The following is an 18,650-nucleotide window of genomic DNA, read 5'->3' as shown; positions in this document are numbered from 1 at the left end:
CCATAATCATAGCAGCATCTTTTAAAGTCTGCTATAACTTATGGTTACCAGAATTTTTTTCAATGAATCCGGGGACTTAAAAAAAAAAAAGAAAAATTAAGCTGAGTAGCAACAAGACACATCATATGGGGACTTCCGGAGAGGAAAAATGGCAGGCGCCACGGCAGTGAGCAGCTCCTGAAGCCAGCTAGAGCCAACTGCGCTACCAGGCTGGCTCCGGGCTGCTGAGGCTGCCGTTGCCACGTTTCCCGGGGACAGATTTGCAAATCTGGGGATGGAATTTGTCCAGGGATAGATTTGCAAATCCGGGGACATCTGGTAACCTTAATATAACTATGCTATAGTTGATTATAATAATGGCAACAAATCCTAGTATTTGTTCATTTTCTCCTCAAAGTGAGGATTGTTGGTTATGTCTGTTTGTGTTCTGAAAGTAATAGCAGGAGACTTGTTTAGGTTTATAGACTAAAGTAGACTAATTTAGGTTTATATTAATCACAGCTGTCTGCTATAGAAGATCTATTTAATTTATTTTTTCATGGGATGCTGGGAACAGTGGATTGGGTATTTCCACTCACATGACCTCTGGCAGGAGCAAAGACTTGTGGGAAACAGGCACTTCCTCTTCAGTTTTTTTCTCCTGCCTGACTCAGCAAGATGTTTATTCTGGCTCTCCTGCTTCTTCAGATAATTTTTCAGTTTTGATCTCATTTTGTTGTTGCTTTCTCTTTGCTAGTTTTCCTTAGTTTTAGCAACTGTCTTGAGTCTGGCAAATATATATATGTATGTATATATGTGTGTGTATTCCAAAAAAGCATTTCGTCCTTCCCCGCCCCTGTTTGTTTGCCTTAGCAACCTTAGTTATTCTTGTCTTTAGTTTATTAAGTTTACTTTCTTGCAGAATGTCCCTGTATATTGCAATCCTACAGAGTCGCTGAATATGCTCTTTTTTCGCATGCTGAGGCTCCGTTTAGCGTGCACCATTTTATTGATTGAATTTAAAGATAAGCAGAGGAAAATCCTACCCGAGGCTTTTCGCACTCGCAGCTGACTTCCAGGGCCTCTGTTCAGTTTATTTGTTGTGCCGGGGGGGGGGGAGAGAAATAAAAAAAGGGGGCGGGGGAAGGACACTAAAAAATGTTGGCCGGTTCTTGATCTGAAGTTCCTAAATTGCTGTGTTGCTTACAAAAAATTCAAAATGGAGTCCTTAACCTCCACCAGGGAGGTTCTTCACGTCAGCGACTCTCATCAATCTTTGAGAACCATACCTTCATGTTCAAATGCATTCAGATCACCAATTGTGTCTATGGTTTGCCATAGACAAGCATCATTTTCAGTTCCAGAGTCTCCTGTTTGGTCTAGCCTCTTCGCCCCAAGTTTTCTCAAAGATAATGATCACCCTAGTAGCACACCTGCGTCTACAAGGCATTCATATTTAGCCGTACATAGACGGCCTGCTCCTTTGGGCGACATCCCTTCAACAGGCTCATCTCCATTGGCACATCACCCTCAAAACATTACAATCTCATGGCTTCTTGATCAACTACAAAAAAAGCTGCTTGACCCCATCACCAAGGATCATTCACCTAGGCGCCCTGCGAGATACAGTTCAAGATCTTGTGACTCTTTCACCAGAGCACATCAGCAAAATCTACGCAGCAGCAGCTGCAATCTTAAAGACAAAAATGGATGACAGTCAAATGTCTGTCAATAATTCTAGGACTCTGCATGTCAGCCTCTCAGATTACACGTTGGGCACCATGCAAGAACTCTACAGTGGTTTTTACTTTGGCATTATGGGCAATCATTCACAATCGCCCAGGTCTTTGCTCTTATCTCCTCAACTCAAGCTGTCCATTCTGTGGTGGGTGCAAATCTCCAATCTTCAGAAATCATTCAGAAATCTGTGCAGCAGTCTGATAACCATGGGCACCAGTTTACAAGGATGTCATTGTCAATAAATCTACACTCAAGGCCTGTGGTCAAGCTCAGAGGCCGCTCACTCCATCAATTGGCTAGAGCTGAGAGCAGCCAGACTGGCAAACGTTCACTTTTCTTGTCTTCAACTCCATCACGTCCTTCATCAAACAGACAATTTAACAACGAAGGCCCACATATCTCGTCAAAGAGGCAACCGTTAAGAATCTCTCCAGAAAGAGACAGCTCTTCTCTTCAATTGGGCCAAGCATCATCCCCTCAACCTCATGGCAGAACACATTGCCGGCGAAGACAGCCAGCAAACAGATTAGTTGAGCAGATCCCAGGTAAATCAGTGTTTCACTAGATTCAACACGGCTGGGATCCTCTACAAGTCAATCTCTTTGCTCACAAGCTAAATCGTCAGCTACCCCATTACTTCAGCCGGTTCCAAGAAAACCAAGCAGAAGCCTGGGATGCACTAATGACAACATGGCCGAAGGAACTCTTGTATACCTTCGTTCCTCAAGCCATCATTCCGAGAGTCCTCCAAAAGATCAGGTTGAAAAAAGCTTAAGTGGTTCTAGTTGCGCCATTATGGCCCCGCAGGCCTTGGCTGTCAAAGATTCAGGCTTTTTCAGTGACACCGCCGTTTCATCTTCCTGTATTGTCCAATGTACTTTGCCAGGGACTCATCCAAACTTAGAATGGTTGAACCTGACCGCATGGTGTTTGAGTGCCATAGACTGAAATCTCGTGGTCTGGATGAGAATGTTATCTCCACCATTCTAGCTTCCAGACGTCCATTCACAAGACATATTTATCAATCATCATGGTCAGCCTTTACCTCCTGGTGTAAAGCTTCTCATCTGTGGCCACACAGAGTAACGGTTCTGGATGTTGTCCGCTATCCCCAACATGGTCTGCAAAATGGCCCATAGCCTAATACTTTAAAACATCACCTTTCCATCATTTCTTCGATTTTAAGTTCTGTTGGCCGTGCTTCGTTGTCACAAAATCTGTTAATCAAATGTTTCCTCAAAGGAACTACGTTACAGCATCCTTGGGTAGCTTACCATTTTCCACCATGGAACTTACATTCTGTTCTGTCAGCGCTGCAACAGCCTCCATTTGAACCGCTACACCAAATCTCCTTAAAGAACCTTTCTTTAAAGTCCTATTTTTGGTTGCGATAACTTCAGTGAGATGGGTTTCAGAACTGTTGGCCTTGTTAGTCATTTACATATCTTCCATAAGAATTTTTTTTATTTTATTTTTTTATTTTAAAAAAGCTTTTATTTCGGATATACACTCTTTTAAAAACACATACTTACCAAAAATAAAGAAGCACACAAAAAAATAAACAAATATAAACAATAAAACATCAAGACGTAAGTACATTTCTCCAAAAGTACTAATTAACCAATCGTCGTTCTGACTTCCCTCCACCTCGATTTAAGCTATATCACACTAATAACCATCATACAGTTCCTTCTTTCAACCTTTGTCTTCCATAAGAATTTACGCATCTTCCATAAGGATAAGCTCCCTCCTTTCTACCAAAAGCTCTTACCAAATTCCATGTTCACTCATTCTCCCGACTTTGTAGTGACCAAAACATACATCGGAAAAGTTTGGCATTCCTTGGATGTCCGCAGGGCCTTAAGTGTATATACAGCGGTTTTCATCCTTCCACCTTAGGAGGAAAGGTTGCTTCAGCTACACTAGCTAGGGGTGCATTTCCTTAGCTTATGATACTATGAAATTGTCCCGCCCATCTCATATTTTGCTCATTCCTCTGGGTCAGCCTCGACTTCTGCTGCCTTTATGGCTAATGCTCCTTTAATAGATTTTTGTAGGGCAGCCACTTGGTTGTCTCCCTCCACTTTCACTAGACATTATAAATTTGACCAAGTCACCGTGTCTTCAACTGAGGTGGCTTTTGGCCGTACAGTGTTGCACCAAGTTATGTCAGCAGTGTGGACCCACCCATTTATTAGGAAGTGCTGTGGTATGTCCCAATCCACTGTTCCCAGCGTCCCATGAAATAAATAGAACAATTGGCTTACCTGAAGTGTAGATTTGTGAATGGGACGCTGGGGACAGTGGAACCCTCCCTATGATGGTCTGCAGTCACACTTGTTTTTGTTTTTTCCTTTAGGAGGGGTACTATTGACTTTGTCACTTCTATTTTTATTGATTTATGAGCCAGGAAGGGAGGCAGGCTGCTATTCTTGTTTCACGTGCTTTGGTGAACATTGCTGCTTGGCAAGTCTAGAAAAACTCAGGAGGAAGTGCCTGTGTCCCACAAGTCTTTGCTCCTGCCTGAGGTCATGTGAGAGGAAATACCCAATCCTCTGTCACCAGTGTCCCACTCACAAATGTACACTTCAGGTAAGCCAGTCGTTCTATTCAGGTTACCATTCAGACCTTATAGTTGATTGAGATCCTGATTCAGTGCTATATGAAGGGAAAGCTACTATCAGTAAGAAGTCTCTGTGAAGATGATTGAACAGGACCCACAAGACAACCGTTTGTTTTTGAGATGTCTAAAATTGTAATTTTTGCCACATTTGGAACAAAATGCATTTCAAGGTACATTTCCACAGATATGGGTCTACAAGTGACACTTTTTAAAAAAACCTCTGGGCCACATAATATGATATGAGCAGCTGAATAAACAGCAGTGATCCTCAAACCATTTTCCCCATGGACCTCATGAAAAGTTCTAAGAGTTTTGGCAGACCACTTAATGAATTCAATTGCCTGTTGTAGCAATTGTAAAGTGCTGTGCTAAGATGTTGTATGATTTTTAATGTTATTTTTGTTGCTTATTTTATTAGCATTACATTCTATATTGTTATAATTTGAATTCCATAAAAATTCAAATTATAACAAGAATAAAATGCAATTTAATAATAATAATTTATTATTTGTACCCCGCCCATCTGGCTGGGTTTCCCCAGCCACTCTGGGCGGCTTCCATAGAAACCAAAAATACACTAAAATATCACAGATTAAAAACTTCCCTGAACAGGGCTGCCTTAAGATGTCTTCTGAATGTCAGGTAGTTATTTATCGCTTTGACATCTGATGGGAGGGCGTTCCACAGGGCAGGCGCCTCTACCAAGAAGGCCCTCTGCCTGGTTCCCTGTAGCTTTGCTTCTCACAATGAGGGAACCGCCAAAAGGCCCTCGGCACTGGACCTCAGCGTCCGGGCAGAACGATGGGGGTGGAGACGCTCCTTCAGGTATACTGGGCCGAGGCCATTTAGGGCTTTAAAGGTCAACACCAGCACTTTGAATTGTGCTCAGAAACGTACTGGGAGCCAATGTAGGTCTTTCAAGACCGGTGTTATGTGGTCTCGGCGGCCGCCCCCAGTCACCAGCCTAGCTGCCGCATTCTGGATTAGTTGTAGTTTCAGAGTCACCTTCAAAGGTAGCCCCACATAGAGAGCATTGCAGTAGTCCAAGTGGGAGATAACTAGAGCATGCACCACTCTGGCGAGACAGTCCGCGGGCAGGTAGGGTCTCAGCCTGCGTACCAGGTGGAGCTGGTAGACAGCTGCCCTGGATACAGAATTGACCTGCGCTTCCTTGGACAGCTGTGAGTCCAAAATGACTCCCAGGCTGCGCACCTGGTCCTTCAGGGGCACAGTTACCCCATTCAGGACCAGGGAATCCCCCACACCCATCCGCTCCCTGTCCCCCAAAAACAGTACTTCTGTCTTGTCAGGATTCAACTTCAATCCATTAGCCGCCATCCATCCTCCAACCGCCTCCAGGCACTCACACAGGACCTTCACCGCCTTCACTGGTTCTGATTTGAAAGAGAGGTAGAGCTGCGTATCATCTACATATTGATGGACACCCAGTCCAAACCCCATGATGATCTCTCCCAGCGGCTTCATATAGATGTTAAAAAGCATGGGGGAGAGGACGGAACCCTGAGGCACCCCACAAGTGAGGGCCCAGGGGTCTGAACACTCATCCCCCACCACCACTTTCTGAACACGGCCTAGGAGGAAGGAGCGAAACCACTGTATAACAGTGCCCCCAGCTCCCAGCCCTTCTAGACGGTCCAGAAGGATGTTATGGTCGATGGTATCAAAGGCCATTGAGAGATCCAGCAGAACTAGGAAACAACTCTCACCTTTGTCCCTAGCTCGCCGGAGATCATCAACCAGCGCGACCAAAGCAGTTTCAGTCCCATGATGAGGCCTGAATCCCGATTGGAAGGGATCCAAATGGTCCGCATCGTCCAGGCGTGCCTGGAGTTGTTCAGCAACCACGCGCTCAGTCACCTTGCCCAAGAATGGAAGATTTGAGACTGGGCGATAGTTGGCCATACTGGCCGGGTCTAAAGATGGTTTTTTAAGAAGCGGTTTAATGACCGCCTCTTTCAGCGGATCTGGGAATGTTCCCTCGCAGAGGGAAGCATTCACCACCCCGCAGAGCCCATCACCCAGCCCTTCCCGGCTTGCTTTTATTAGCCAGGATGGGCAAGGATCAAGGAGACAGGTGGTTGGTTTCACGCGTCCAAGCAGCCTGTCCACATCCTCGGGGGTAACGGATTGAAATTGATTCCATGCAACTTGACCAGACAGAGCTCTAGCACTCTCCCGCCCCAGCCCTGCTCCCACGGTGGTGTCTAGCTCCTTCCGAATATGAGTGATTTTATCTGCAAAAAACTTTGCAAAATCGTTGCAGGAGATCTTGGGGTCTTTACAAGGCCCCGGTGGTAAAGGTGGTTCCGTTAAATTGCGAACCACCTGAAAGAGTCTCCTGCTACTATTTTCTGCAGATGCAATAGAGGCGGTGAAGAAAGTCTTCTTCGCCGTCGCTGTCGCCACTTGTTAGGCTGGACGTTGAGCTCTAACCTGTGTCCGGTCAAATTCGGAGTGAGTTTTCTGCCACCGACACTCTAGCCGTCTCAGCGATTGTTTCATCGCCCTCAGCTCCGAAGAAAACCACGGGGCTGTCCATGCAATCGGAGAGGGCGCTTCGGAGCCAGACAGTCGATAGCCCTGGTTAACTCCGCATTCCAGCGGGCCACCAGGGAATCAGCTGAAAGGCCATCAACATGGGCTAAAGCATCCCCTACCAGTCTCTGGAAACCATTTGGATCCATTAAGTGGCGGGGGCGGACCATCCGAATTGGTCCCACCTCCCTGCAGAGGGGAAGGGTCGCAGAGAAGTCCAGTTGCACCAGGAAGTGATCTGACCATGGCACTTCTTTTGTTTCACTTTTACTTAGTGTCAGATCACCCACGTCACTAGAGGTGAACACCAGGTCTAAGGCATGTCCATGACTATGGGTTGGGCCAAACTTATTCAGGGACAGCCCCATGGAGGCCATGCTTTCCACGAAGTCCCGAGCAGCCCCTTGTAAGGTCGTGTCGGCATGGATGTTAAAATCCCCTAGGACAACCAAACTAGGTGTCTCCAGAAGAAAATCCGCCACGACCTGAAGCAGCTCGGACAGGGAATCCTTGGTGCAGCGGGGAGGTCGGTACACCAAAAGGAATCCTGTACTGCCCCTATTGCCCAGCTTCCAGAACATGCACTCAGAAAACTGGATCTTCCCAGTAGGACGCCTGGTGCAAGCTAGTGACTTCCTAAAAATCACTGCAACCCCCCCTCCCCGCCCACATGACCTGGGTTGCTGTGCGTAAGAGAAACCTGGTGGGCAAGCAGCGGCAAGGACAGGCCCATCTGCTTCCTCCAACTAGGTCTCTGTCACACATGCCAGGTCAAATCCTCCATCCACAATCAGGTCGTGGATGGCAGTGGTTTTATTCATCATCGACCTGGCATTACACAGCAACACCTTCAGGTCATGTGGGTTTCCCCTGTTGATTCCCGTATCCATCCGGTCAAGGCCAGACCCGGAGGCAGGGATAGTCTTCAAACAACGACTAAACCTGCCTCCTCAGTAATGACATGGTCTGGTCTTAGTGTAACTCCGCCTGCTGCCCATGATCACCGAGATCGGATGTCCCAGTGCTTCCCCCCCTGTGGAACTTGTCCCAGCCATCGTGTTGGCTGGGGCCTCACTCCCAGGCAGCCCTGATCCCGCCCCTTAAAAACAAAACACAAACTATACAAAACCAATAAAACAACAACAACAAAAAAGGAACAGAACAATTATACTAAAATTAATCCCCAACCAAATATCCATCCCACCCACCCACCCCCAACAAAGGAAAAGGGAAAAAAAGAAATAAAAATTTAAATTGCCACCGACTGCTTGAGGACATTTTAAAGCACATTAACCACTTGGAACAGGGAAGCAATGGCAGAACACTTCCCAACTTCCCCAAAAGTTTGTTCCAAATAAGGGCCTGGGCCACGCCCCCTGGGCCAGTTGGAGAAGGCCCTGGAAGTGAGCAGGCCCTGCAGTCCTCGCCCAATAAAATAGCATTAAAGGCCAGTATGACTAGTTCATGCAGTGGTGGTGCTGTCTCCCTTCTTTAACCAAATCCATAGATGCACCACAGCCACCTGAATGAAGCTCATAAACCACTGGGGGTCCACAGACTATAGTTTGGAAATCCCTGCACTAGACTGTTCTTGGCCTTTTTTAGAAACCATGCTTAATGCATTTTTTAAAGTAACATTGTTTCATCATTCACTGGAATTTTTCTGAAATCAGGTTCATCTATATTCAGAACATTATGGTGAAAACAATTCCTTGAAAGAAAATCCTTTTAGTAATTAACACATGCAGCTTAGTAAAGAAATAGGGTGGTAACACTGCAAGTCAGTGATCTTTCTTGGGTTCCTGTAAGATTATTACTTTTGCTATCAACCAGAACTTGGGTACTTTATTCTTATGGATTATTTATTGTACAAAGCCTAGTAGTGTCTTGAAGGTGTTTTCCTGGTTTCTTCAAGCATTCAGGAAATACCGTATTTTTTGCTCTATAAGACTCACTTTTTCCCTCCTAAAAAGTAAGGGGAGATGTATGTGTGTCTTATGGAGCGAAAGCAGGCTGCGCAGCTATCGCTGAAGCCAGAACAGCAAGAGGAATTGCTGCTTTCACTGCGCAGCTATCCCTCTTGCTGTTCTGGCTTCTGAGATTCAGAATTTTTTTTTTCCCTCCTCCAAAAACTAGGTGTGTCTTGTGGTCTGGTGCGTCTTATAGAGCGAAAAATACAGTACATCTTCAAGCCCACAAGCACTTCCTTGTTTCTGTGTTTTCTGGTTTCCATTTTCTTTATGTGGGAATCAAGATAATTTAGTTTGATTGCAGGACCTGTTTGTAACAATACATATCACTTCAGAACAGACAAAAAGGGGTTCAGGACAGACAAAGACTTCTTCCCATAGATAGTGTATGGAATTCGTTCTCACAAGAAGCAGTGATGACCACCAATTTAGATGGCTTTAAAGGTGGATTAGACAAACTCATGGAGGATAAGACTATCAATGATTGCTTTTTTCAACCTCCACTGAAGAGTGCTTATAGCTGGGTCATTAATCTTGTTGCATGCCACCTCCAGTCTCCAAGCAGTGCATGACTCCCTGGGGTTCCATGTTTCCTTTTTGAAATGAGGCACAGAAGAAACAGTCCTGTCTTTAGGATTTATGGTTTATTTACACATATAGACAATCTGAGCCCACAGTGAATGGAGGGGTTCATAGCATTATCACCTCAAGAGGGTCCCTTAGCTGCAACCTTGGATTCAGATTGACATCAGTCATTGTGCTAAGCCTGCTGCTTTGCATATTGGTCACATAACTTGAATTCTACTAACATTGCTTCTTACTCACTACTCTAAGGTCTTTATCTCTTAAGGGAGGGGTCCCATCCATTTGCCATCTCATACTGGGTCCCTTTTAACTTCTGTTTCTTAATGGCCTATCATCCCGGGCAGTCATCACATCACAAGAGACTAGCTTGGCTTAATTAGCTGTTACATTTGCTAATTCCAGGAGATTAGAAATGTCTAGCACACAGTTTAATACATATGGGTATGGCACCCAGTTTTAACACTCCAAACTTTAATTAAATTTGAGTTGCTGGAAACCATAGGAAGGCAGAGTGGTCTTGTGTTCAGATCCTGTTTGCAGGCTCACAATAAGCATCTGGTTGGCAAATGTAAGAACAGGGTGCTGGAGCATGTGGGCCACAATTCGCTACACTGCTTGTGCCTTGGAGAGGTGCTGCTAACAGCACGGGAGGCAACAGTTAAGAGATACTGGTCTCTGTAGTCACAGCAGGTACTGTGATTCTCCAACACTTTGACTTCATCCCCGAAGGCGCATTCCATTGTCTCTCAAGACAGACGGATGCCAACAACAATTCACTAAATAGTGATTTACTAATAGCAGCAGCAGCAAACAATTATCTAATCAGGTGTTGCCTCATTCAAACACCTGCTGAAAATGTACCATAGCCAGCTTCCTAAAACTATAAAGAAATGGTTAGGCTGGCCCCTGCCAAGGGTGGGGTCCCAAGGGGTTGCAAAAATGGTGCCTCTCCACTCTGAGCTGGAGTGGCTTGGAGTCGCTCCTTTGTTGCTATGGGTAAGGTGTGTGGGTTCCTCTGGCAAGGGGGTAAGAGAAGGGGGGGCTAAGTATGTCTTTGTACGGCATCATACACAGAGACCACCATCAGACCATATAGGGCATGGATAGACAAACTAAGGCCCGGGGGCCGGATCCGGCCCAATCACCTTCTAAATCCGGCCCGTGAACAGTCCAGGAATCAGCGTGTTTTTACATGTGTAGAATGTGTCCTTTTATTTAAAATGCATCTCTGGGTTATTTGTGGGGCATAGGAATTTGTTCATTTATTTTTTTTCAAAATACAGTCCGGCCCCCCACAAGGTCTGAGGGACAGTGGACCGGCCCCCTGCTGAAAAAGTTTGCTGACCCCTGATATAGGGCATGTGTGGAGAACCTTTTACCCTCCAGATGTTCTTGAACTACAACTTCCACCATCACTGGCCACTGACCATGCTTACTGATGGGAGTTAGAATCCAACAACATCTGGAGGGCCCAAGGTACTCCATACCTGATTTAAGGCTTTGCCTTAAATTGGGACTGGAAAACAATATTCTTTTCGCTACCTTACCAGCATTCTTGGAGCTTTTTGCCCTAGGTGGAATTTCTGAACCATCTTCAAGGACAGCCCCATATAGAGTACATCACAATACAGTGGTACCTCTGGATACACACACCTCTGGTTGCCTATCCTTTTGGTTACACACGCGGCAAACCCAGAAGTATTTTTCCGGGTTTCTCTGCATGCGCAGAAGCGGTACCTCCGGTTGCGAATTCCTCGGGATCCAACCGGAGCTCCGGAACGGATCCCGTGCGCAACTGGAGGTACCACTGTAGTCTAGCTTTGAGGCTACCAGGCTATCCCTACTCAGAAATGGCCATATAGAGCACACTAACGAAAATGTTCCTAGCTATTCAGGCCACCTGCTGTATTGCTGTTTTACGCTATCTTTGTTGTTTTTGGTGTGGTTTTAATATTGTTGTACACCACTTTGGAATTTTAAAAAACAGTATGTGTTTTAAATACATACATACATAGCTTCACCTAGTTGTCCTTAAATTTAAAGCAGCAGCAGATCGAATTGTAGATCTTTGTTTCTTGTGTAGTTTGGTCCAAAGTGACCAATTCTTAGCTTATCTGTAATATATATAAGAAAGATTGTGCTATCATTTTTCATGTACTTGTCAGTGGATAAATAAATAAATATGTAGCTGTGTATCTCGAAGGCAATGGTTTAAATCCTGGATCAGCCATAGGCATTGACCATGATTTGCTCTTGCTGCCTTAATTCCCCAAATGTTAAGTTTAAATAGAGACACATATTGTGCAATGCTTTAATGATATAGGAATAGCAAAGCACTTTGCACATGGGAAGTACAACATAAAGGATGAATATGAATGATAAAATATATCTGCTTTCTTATACTCAGACCTCTAGAACTGAACATAAAACTTACTCATTTGATATTTGACATGTGTATAGATAAATTTGCCTCTCAGTATTTCCAGCAATGAGGCTGACAGCAATTCACCGTGGTTATAATTCCTCCACCGTGGCAAGATTTGGACAGTAGTGCAGTTATAATGTTGCAAGTGGGTTACTGTTTGTGATAGCAGTCCAGGTGAGGTCAAAGGTTCTCAAGGTAATAACTAGAACAGGGGTGGCTAATACCTGGCCAGGACCAGATTCCACTGCATCCTCCACAAAAACAATTTCACACACACACAAGACCTCACCAATTTTGGTAGTGATGACAAAAATAAAAATAAAGTAGGCATAGATAGTGAACTACAAGTCATCTCAAAAATGAGTAGCTTCCCCAAAGTTTGTTTTGTTTTCCAATTTATGCAGCTGTACAGCTTAGTGAGAGTCTGGGGTGAGGCAGCAAACAAACTGTGTTTAAGCAAGACGTAAGCCAAACCGTAATTAAAACAACTTAACATCTGGTTATGTTTGTTTAACTCATTCATTACTTTCAACCCTTAAAAGGGAAACCTGCTTATAAAAAAGCTCAATTGAAATCAATTTGACCAATACATTATGGGCCACACTGTAAAAAGTATAGTTTAAATAACTGTATGGCAAGAATATGGGGAAGAGAGGCATCAAGAATCACATTTGTAGCCTGGAGTCAAATTATTGTATTCCATTTCCAAATCAGTTGCACTTTAAAGGTTATAAACAGCAATCCAAATGTAATCTCTTCAACTGATACATTGTTATAATGACTCCACATCTAAATACTCCCCTCTTTGTCTCTCTCTCTCTCTCTCTCTCTCTCTCTCTCTCTCTCTCTCTGTGTGTGTGTGTGTGTGTGTGTGTGTTATATTGTGGTGTTTGCATATTTAGCTGAACAGAGCAGCAAGTTGGTGGATTGGAAGCTGAAGAAGCTCCTGGAAGCTCAGCCACAGGTGGCAAATTCACTTTCCAGTGCTGCTCAAAAAGCAGTCATTGATAGCCCAGAGCAAGAGTTTAAGGTAAGTTTTGGCTGAGCTACTGCCTTAGTACTTGAGGCTTCTGGATTCTGATTTGTGCTGTTAATGGTTATGTCTGTACAGATGTATGAGAAGATATACATTTTAACACTTGCCTTTTGTTTTAACAGTGTGTGTCCTCTTATGGGTAGTGCTTGGTTGTACAACAAGTGATTGCTCAATTGGGCCACCATACCACAATCTAGTTAGGCATTCTTTATTTCAACTAGTCATTTTAAAATTATGTAAGTGTAGGAAGTAACGTACATTACATGATTCGGACTGAAGTCAATTCTCTCATTTACATAGATGTGAACAGGGCCTTCCTTTAATCTCTTTTAACTTGTGTGTTTTTTCGGTCGGTATGACATACCACCACCTCCTTTTCCCCTGCCACCATCTTGTGGCTGCCACTTGCCCACCCCCCATTCACTTGGGCCCCCCCCCCCCGCACCTTTGCCGCTTCCGCCTCCTCCTCCTCCTCCCTCACTGCTGCTTCCATGGCTGCAGGCACAGCCTCCCGGGGCTGCTTGGGTGCGACCCAAGGTGCCTGCCGGTGATCGTCAGGCACCTTCTCGGAAGCCGCTTTGTCATTTGTAAGGGTCGTGCCAAAGCAACTGCAGGAGGCTGTGCCACTGGAAGCAGCAGCGACGGAGGAGGAGGAGGAAGCAGGAAAAGTGCAGGGAGGGGTGATCGGGGAAGCAGTGGTGGGAGTGTTGGGGGGTCATGGGGCGTACCGGCACCTATTTTTCTTTTTTAGAAATACTGCTTTTAACGATTAACTGTTGGGTTTTGCTATATTGAAATCAAGCTATTATATAAACCCACATACGTTTATTAAACATTTGTGCCACGTAGTGTAGGTAGTGCAGTGCATTTTGGGTTGGGTTGCTTATTTTCTACCTAGACATAAGTAGATAGATACAATATATGTAAAGGTGCATCTTACTGTCTTCATTAGGTCACAACTGTTACTAGTAAGTGAAAAGATTTTTATGCCTATGGGGCAGTTCCACTTATGTATAACTTTTCACCCACCTGCAGACTGTGGGTGTATACACTGCTGACTGAAAGGATTTCCTCCCCAGATACAGAGATGCTTTGAAGTCCCAAAACAATGACTTTCATTGCTTTTTCCTTTACACTGTCGGTTCCGATAAATTGGTGATGAAAGTGTGTGGCAGCAGCAGAGGACTTTCAGTCTCTATCTTTGAACAAAGGGAAGCTTGGATCAAGTCTGATTTTTTGCGTTCAATTTAGCTTTCTGCAGTGGATTTAATGCAAAATGAAGCTGGCCTCAGAATAATACAATGGATTGAAAAGGCTAACTGAATTAGTGGGCTTAGAGGAATACATTTGTAAAGTGGCAGAAGTCCCCAGTCATAAAAAGGCTTCTTAAAATGGGATTTGCTGGCTAATCGCACTGATATTTTAGCATGTTGCCAGGCCTAAAAAATTAGCCATGTTTGTTTATTTTGGTAAAGACCTGCGTTTTGACTGTCAGATGGCTATTGTATGAAGAGCTGGAAGAGATCCTTTTCTCAGAAAAGCAAAATCATAGCTGCTTGATTGTTGAAAAAACAAATCTAGCATAAGTGATGCTTTATAGAAATAAGAGTTAACTCAACAAATGGCACACCAACCCCCTCTATTAGGTCAGTTTGATTTAGTTAATGTGACAAAAATGGTATTGCATGCTCTAAATACACATTTTTTTTATTAATTGGGTGTGCTTTATTTTCTTTGTTTAAGTTGCTGCAGCGTAAAGGGTAGCCAGGTCTAAACACTTTTCTAATATTGTAAGAAATAATACATGGTGTCCATCTGTTCTGTTAAAGCTTTCAGCAACGAGTTGGATTTGTGTTCTTAATAAAATGCAGTTTACACATTTATAAATGAGGCATTCTGTGTTTGTGGAAAAGGATAAACTGTTACCTTCCCTGGAGGATTCTGTATCCCGGGCCTCCTTGAGGCTAGAGAATAGGCCATTGGAGAACTCCCTCATTACCAATTGTCTCAATGCAGAGGAAGGGCAAAGTCTTGGTAGCTTTTGATAACCAGTTTCAGCATTCAGCAGGCTTAGCTATTAGTCATGCATCTTAGCCTTTCCCTATTTACTTTCAAAACACTTAATAAAAATAATAATAGATTAGGTATAAAATGAAATATTTGTTTGGTACACAGCACCTCGTATCTGCAGTTTCCACACACCGCTGTGGTTTAGTCTTCTGGGATATTTTGTGTTAATAGACCCATTTGAATTTGTTGCCACCATTAACATAGGAAGCTCTGGGAAACGATAATTGTAGCTTCCTTAGCTGCAAAGGGCTTACTTACAAATCTGGATTCAGAAAGTTATAGCTGATGAAATGCAGTTCATTGGGGTGGTATTATAACCCTACCTTTTATCCTTCATCCAGCATTAGTGATTTATCTCAATGGGCATAAAATTAGAAACGAGTTCTTCTTGTCATACAAGTCTGTGGGTCCATTCAGGATGACAGAATTCTTTACCAGGGCAAGCAGTGTATGGAGAAGACTAGAGCCACTCTGCTATTTTAAGTGACAGGTGATGTTCAGGGGTATACACACTGCTGTGTAGTCCAATGTACACCATGCTCAGGGAATCCAGATTGAGGAAAAGTAATCTTTGTTTTAACTCTGCTTTGTTCAAAGTTACATTTGATGCCGTTAACTGATTTTGGTCTCTAGCAGCAGAACCCTGGCTGAAGTTGCCATATTAATAACCAAAGGGGCTTGTTTTGCCAAAACCTCTTTTCTTGGGCTCAGCACTTTTTTCTGGTTCCTGATGTCATTTTTATCTAACACAAACAGTATTTCTCTCTCTCCACATATTCTCTTTTGTTGAAATATTTATTTTTCATTTGTAACTACCTACTTATAAACAAAAGAATTTGATGTACAGTTCTGGTTTTTCTGGCAGAATGAGACAGAAGAACATCGTGCTGAGCGATTACAAAAAGCAACAGAATGTTTTAGAAATCCTGTTGTGTTCAGCAAGGACTCCACAGTCAGAAAAACTCGGCTTCAGTCATTCAGTCAATATGTTGAAAACAGACCAGGTAGGCAAAAATGTTCTGAAAAGCTGTCCTCCCACCCCCAATCTTATGATTTAATAATATTTAACAATAAATATATTAAAAACCAGATAATGTAAGCCCACATTTCAATACACAAATATCAAGTATTATAATAATTTTACATGTCTTTCCTCTCTTTTTTTTCAAGAGATGAAAAGGCAGAGATCAATACAGGAAGATACAAAGAGAGGAAATGAGGAGAAGGCAGCGATAACTGAAACTCAGAGGAAGCCATCAGAAGATGAAGTGCTTAATGTATATTAATTTTTTTGTCTGGTTTCATGATTGCTGATAATTCTCAACTGTATGTGGAAATAGTGCCTTTATTTGTTAAAATGAGATGTTAGGTTTTCTTAGATGTCAATCTCCAGTGCATTCAAAGCAGAGTGAGAGGGGTGCGCTGTTGAATTAGTCTGCAGCGTGGTGATAATTGTCAGATTAAAAAAAAATGAATTTTTCAGAGTTCCACAGCTCCAGCTTCCTTGAGACATTTCCATCAGGGCACTTCCCATAAAGAGATTCCAGTATTGATCTACCGGGAGGATTTTAATTATTACAATAGCAGATACCGCAGAGCTGCAGTTAGAGGAAAAAGTCACATGAGACCTGCTAGAATTTCTCAGCCAACCCATTTTGTTGGCTTGGGTTAATGGGTGTTCAACCTTTCCATTATCCAGATCAGCCGTGAATTACTAGCTGAATGATGTTTGCATTAATATAATATATATGGTAATTTCTTCACTTAATTAACGGGGAGGTTCAGCTCAGTAGGGGTATGGGCTGATCATGTGTAAAATTGATTTGTGAGGGAAATATTTGATAGACCGCAGGGAGAAAGCTGCTTTTGATGGACAGCTGCGGGACAGAAACAGGAAGAAGAACAAGTTTTGACCTGAATATGTTTTATTTCTGTTTTTTTTCCTTCTGCCACCCCTCCCCCTTTTGTTTTTGGTTTTGAGGATTGGTTGTTTTGTTTTTTGGTCTAGAGGTACCACATAATTTTTGCGACTCTTTTTTATTGCTCTCCACCGTTTGTCTAAATAGTAGTTATTTTTACTGAGGAGCTCAGTGCCATCTAGATAATGTGAAGTGTTTTAATTCTTATACTGAATGACCACATGTCTAACAATTTGCCAGCTGATAATTTTTTATTTAAGAACAGTTGTGCTTTAATAAAGCTGAAGAGGTCTTGCTCAGCAAGTTCATAATATATATGCAAATTGTACATATGAACTCTGGGGAAGTTTTCGTCCTGACACAGCATTCCTTTTAACCTTACAGTATTTTGTACAGTCCTGAGAGCTGTCATTGGCAAGGTTTTGTAATCTTTTCAGTTAACTATGAAGAATAGTTTCGTTATTGTTCCTCCACCCACATTACTTCTTCCCTTCCTATACTTGAGAGGCTACAACAACCAGTTTGGGGGGATGGGGATGAGAAAAGTAAAATAGCTTTTCTTTCACAGCTGCTTTTCTTCTTTCTATTGATGGAGGACTGGGGTCCTATAAATTTGCATGTCTGCCCAGTCCTAAAACAACTACACTGTGCATGGGTTCTGAGAGGTACCACCTTGTGAGCTTTTACTTTTATCACAATTTTCAAAAAATAACTTTGTGTATTGATTCATTTAGCTACTGTTTGAGGATAAAATAATTTATTGTGGCTGGCTGTCGCATCCAGCAACTAGTAGAGACGTGATAAGTAAATAGCATATTTTATCCCTTCCTAAAAATGTAGTATCTATATATACATTCCTTTGCAAAAGACAATTGGATTCCCAAAATGAGCTTTTCAGCGCTAACCTGCTCTCAGTGAGTTTTAATTAACATCCTCAAAGAGGCTCATTGGTGATTCCAAAGTACATGTACCTTACTTTTGTATTGCCAAAACAGAGCTTCAGTTTCAGCATATGATGACTTAACTACCTTATTTTCTTAAACACTGTTTTAGATATAAATTGCATCCCAGTTGGAACTGAGAAGAATCTTATCTATAGCCCAGTCAGAACCACCATTGGTAGTTTTCATTAGTAGCATTAAAACAATCTTTATAGCTGATAAGTTCAGAACATTTGAGAGATCTGCTGTTTTCTGTCATGGCTTTCAGGATAGCATTAATAACCGGTAATACACCTTCTTCATATTTCTTTCTTTCTTGGACAAGTTCTGTTACACTTATCCTATGAAAGATTTAGAAAGTTTAAAATGATGTCACTATAAGGTTGGGATAAATGAACCCAAACTGGACTGCAGGCTTTTTCTCTTTTTGCAGGATGGTGGTGGCACCTGAGCATTTATTGAATCATTTTTGTTGCCACTTGTCAGGTTCTTAACAGCATTAATTAGCAATGCTTTTACCAGACTACCAATGTATAGCAATTTAAGCAATTTCTGTGGGGGAAACCAGAAGACATTTTACTGTTATTTTTGTAGAATAGCACCATTAAAATTTGCACAAGGGATAGATACACAAAGAAAAGAATGGTATTCATGGTTGTTGGGATTTTTTGTTTGTCTCAAATCCCAAATCTTTATATATTTAGCTGTAGATTCCCCTGGCTAAAAAAATGGCTATGTAGGATCAAATAAAATTTGAGGAGCATTCCCCCCCCCCCATTGTAGTCGAAAAAGCAGCTTTATAGGTT

General features: G+C 42.9%; 1 protein-coding gene across 4 annotated transcripts in view; it reads left to right on the top strand.

Moving 5' to 3' along the window:
- The window catches only part of EHBP1 (EH domain binding protein 1), a 276,734-nt gene that overhangs the window by 200,772 nt on the left and 57,312 nt on the right, over positions 1-18,650 (top strand). For all 4 annotated transcript variants that reach the window (XM_080997355.1, XM_080997356.1, XM_080997357.1 and 1 more), the window contains 3 exons: positions 12,781-12,908; positions 15,850-15,988; positions 16,155-16,261. In XM_080997355.1, coding sequence (XP_080853481.1) covers positions 12,781-12,908; positions 15,850-15,988; positions 16,155-16,261 — 374 coding nt within the window. The remainder of the gene's footprint in view (positions 1-12,780; positions 12,909-15,849; positions 15,989-16,154; positions 16,262-18,650) is intronic.

This window comes from Podarcis pityusensis, assembly GCF_964106645.2.
Source record: "Podarcis pityusensis genome assembly, chromosome: 3".
NCBI classification, from domain to species: Eukaryota; Metazoa; Chordata; class Lepidosauria; order Squamata; family Lacertidae; genus Podarcis; species Podarcis pityusensis.
The sequence above is the reverse complement of the archived record's forward strand: the minus strand, read 5'-3'. Positions and strand labels throughout refer to the sequence as shown.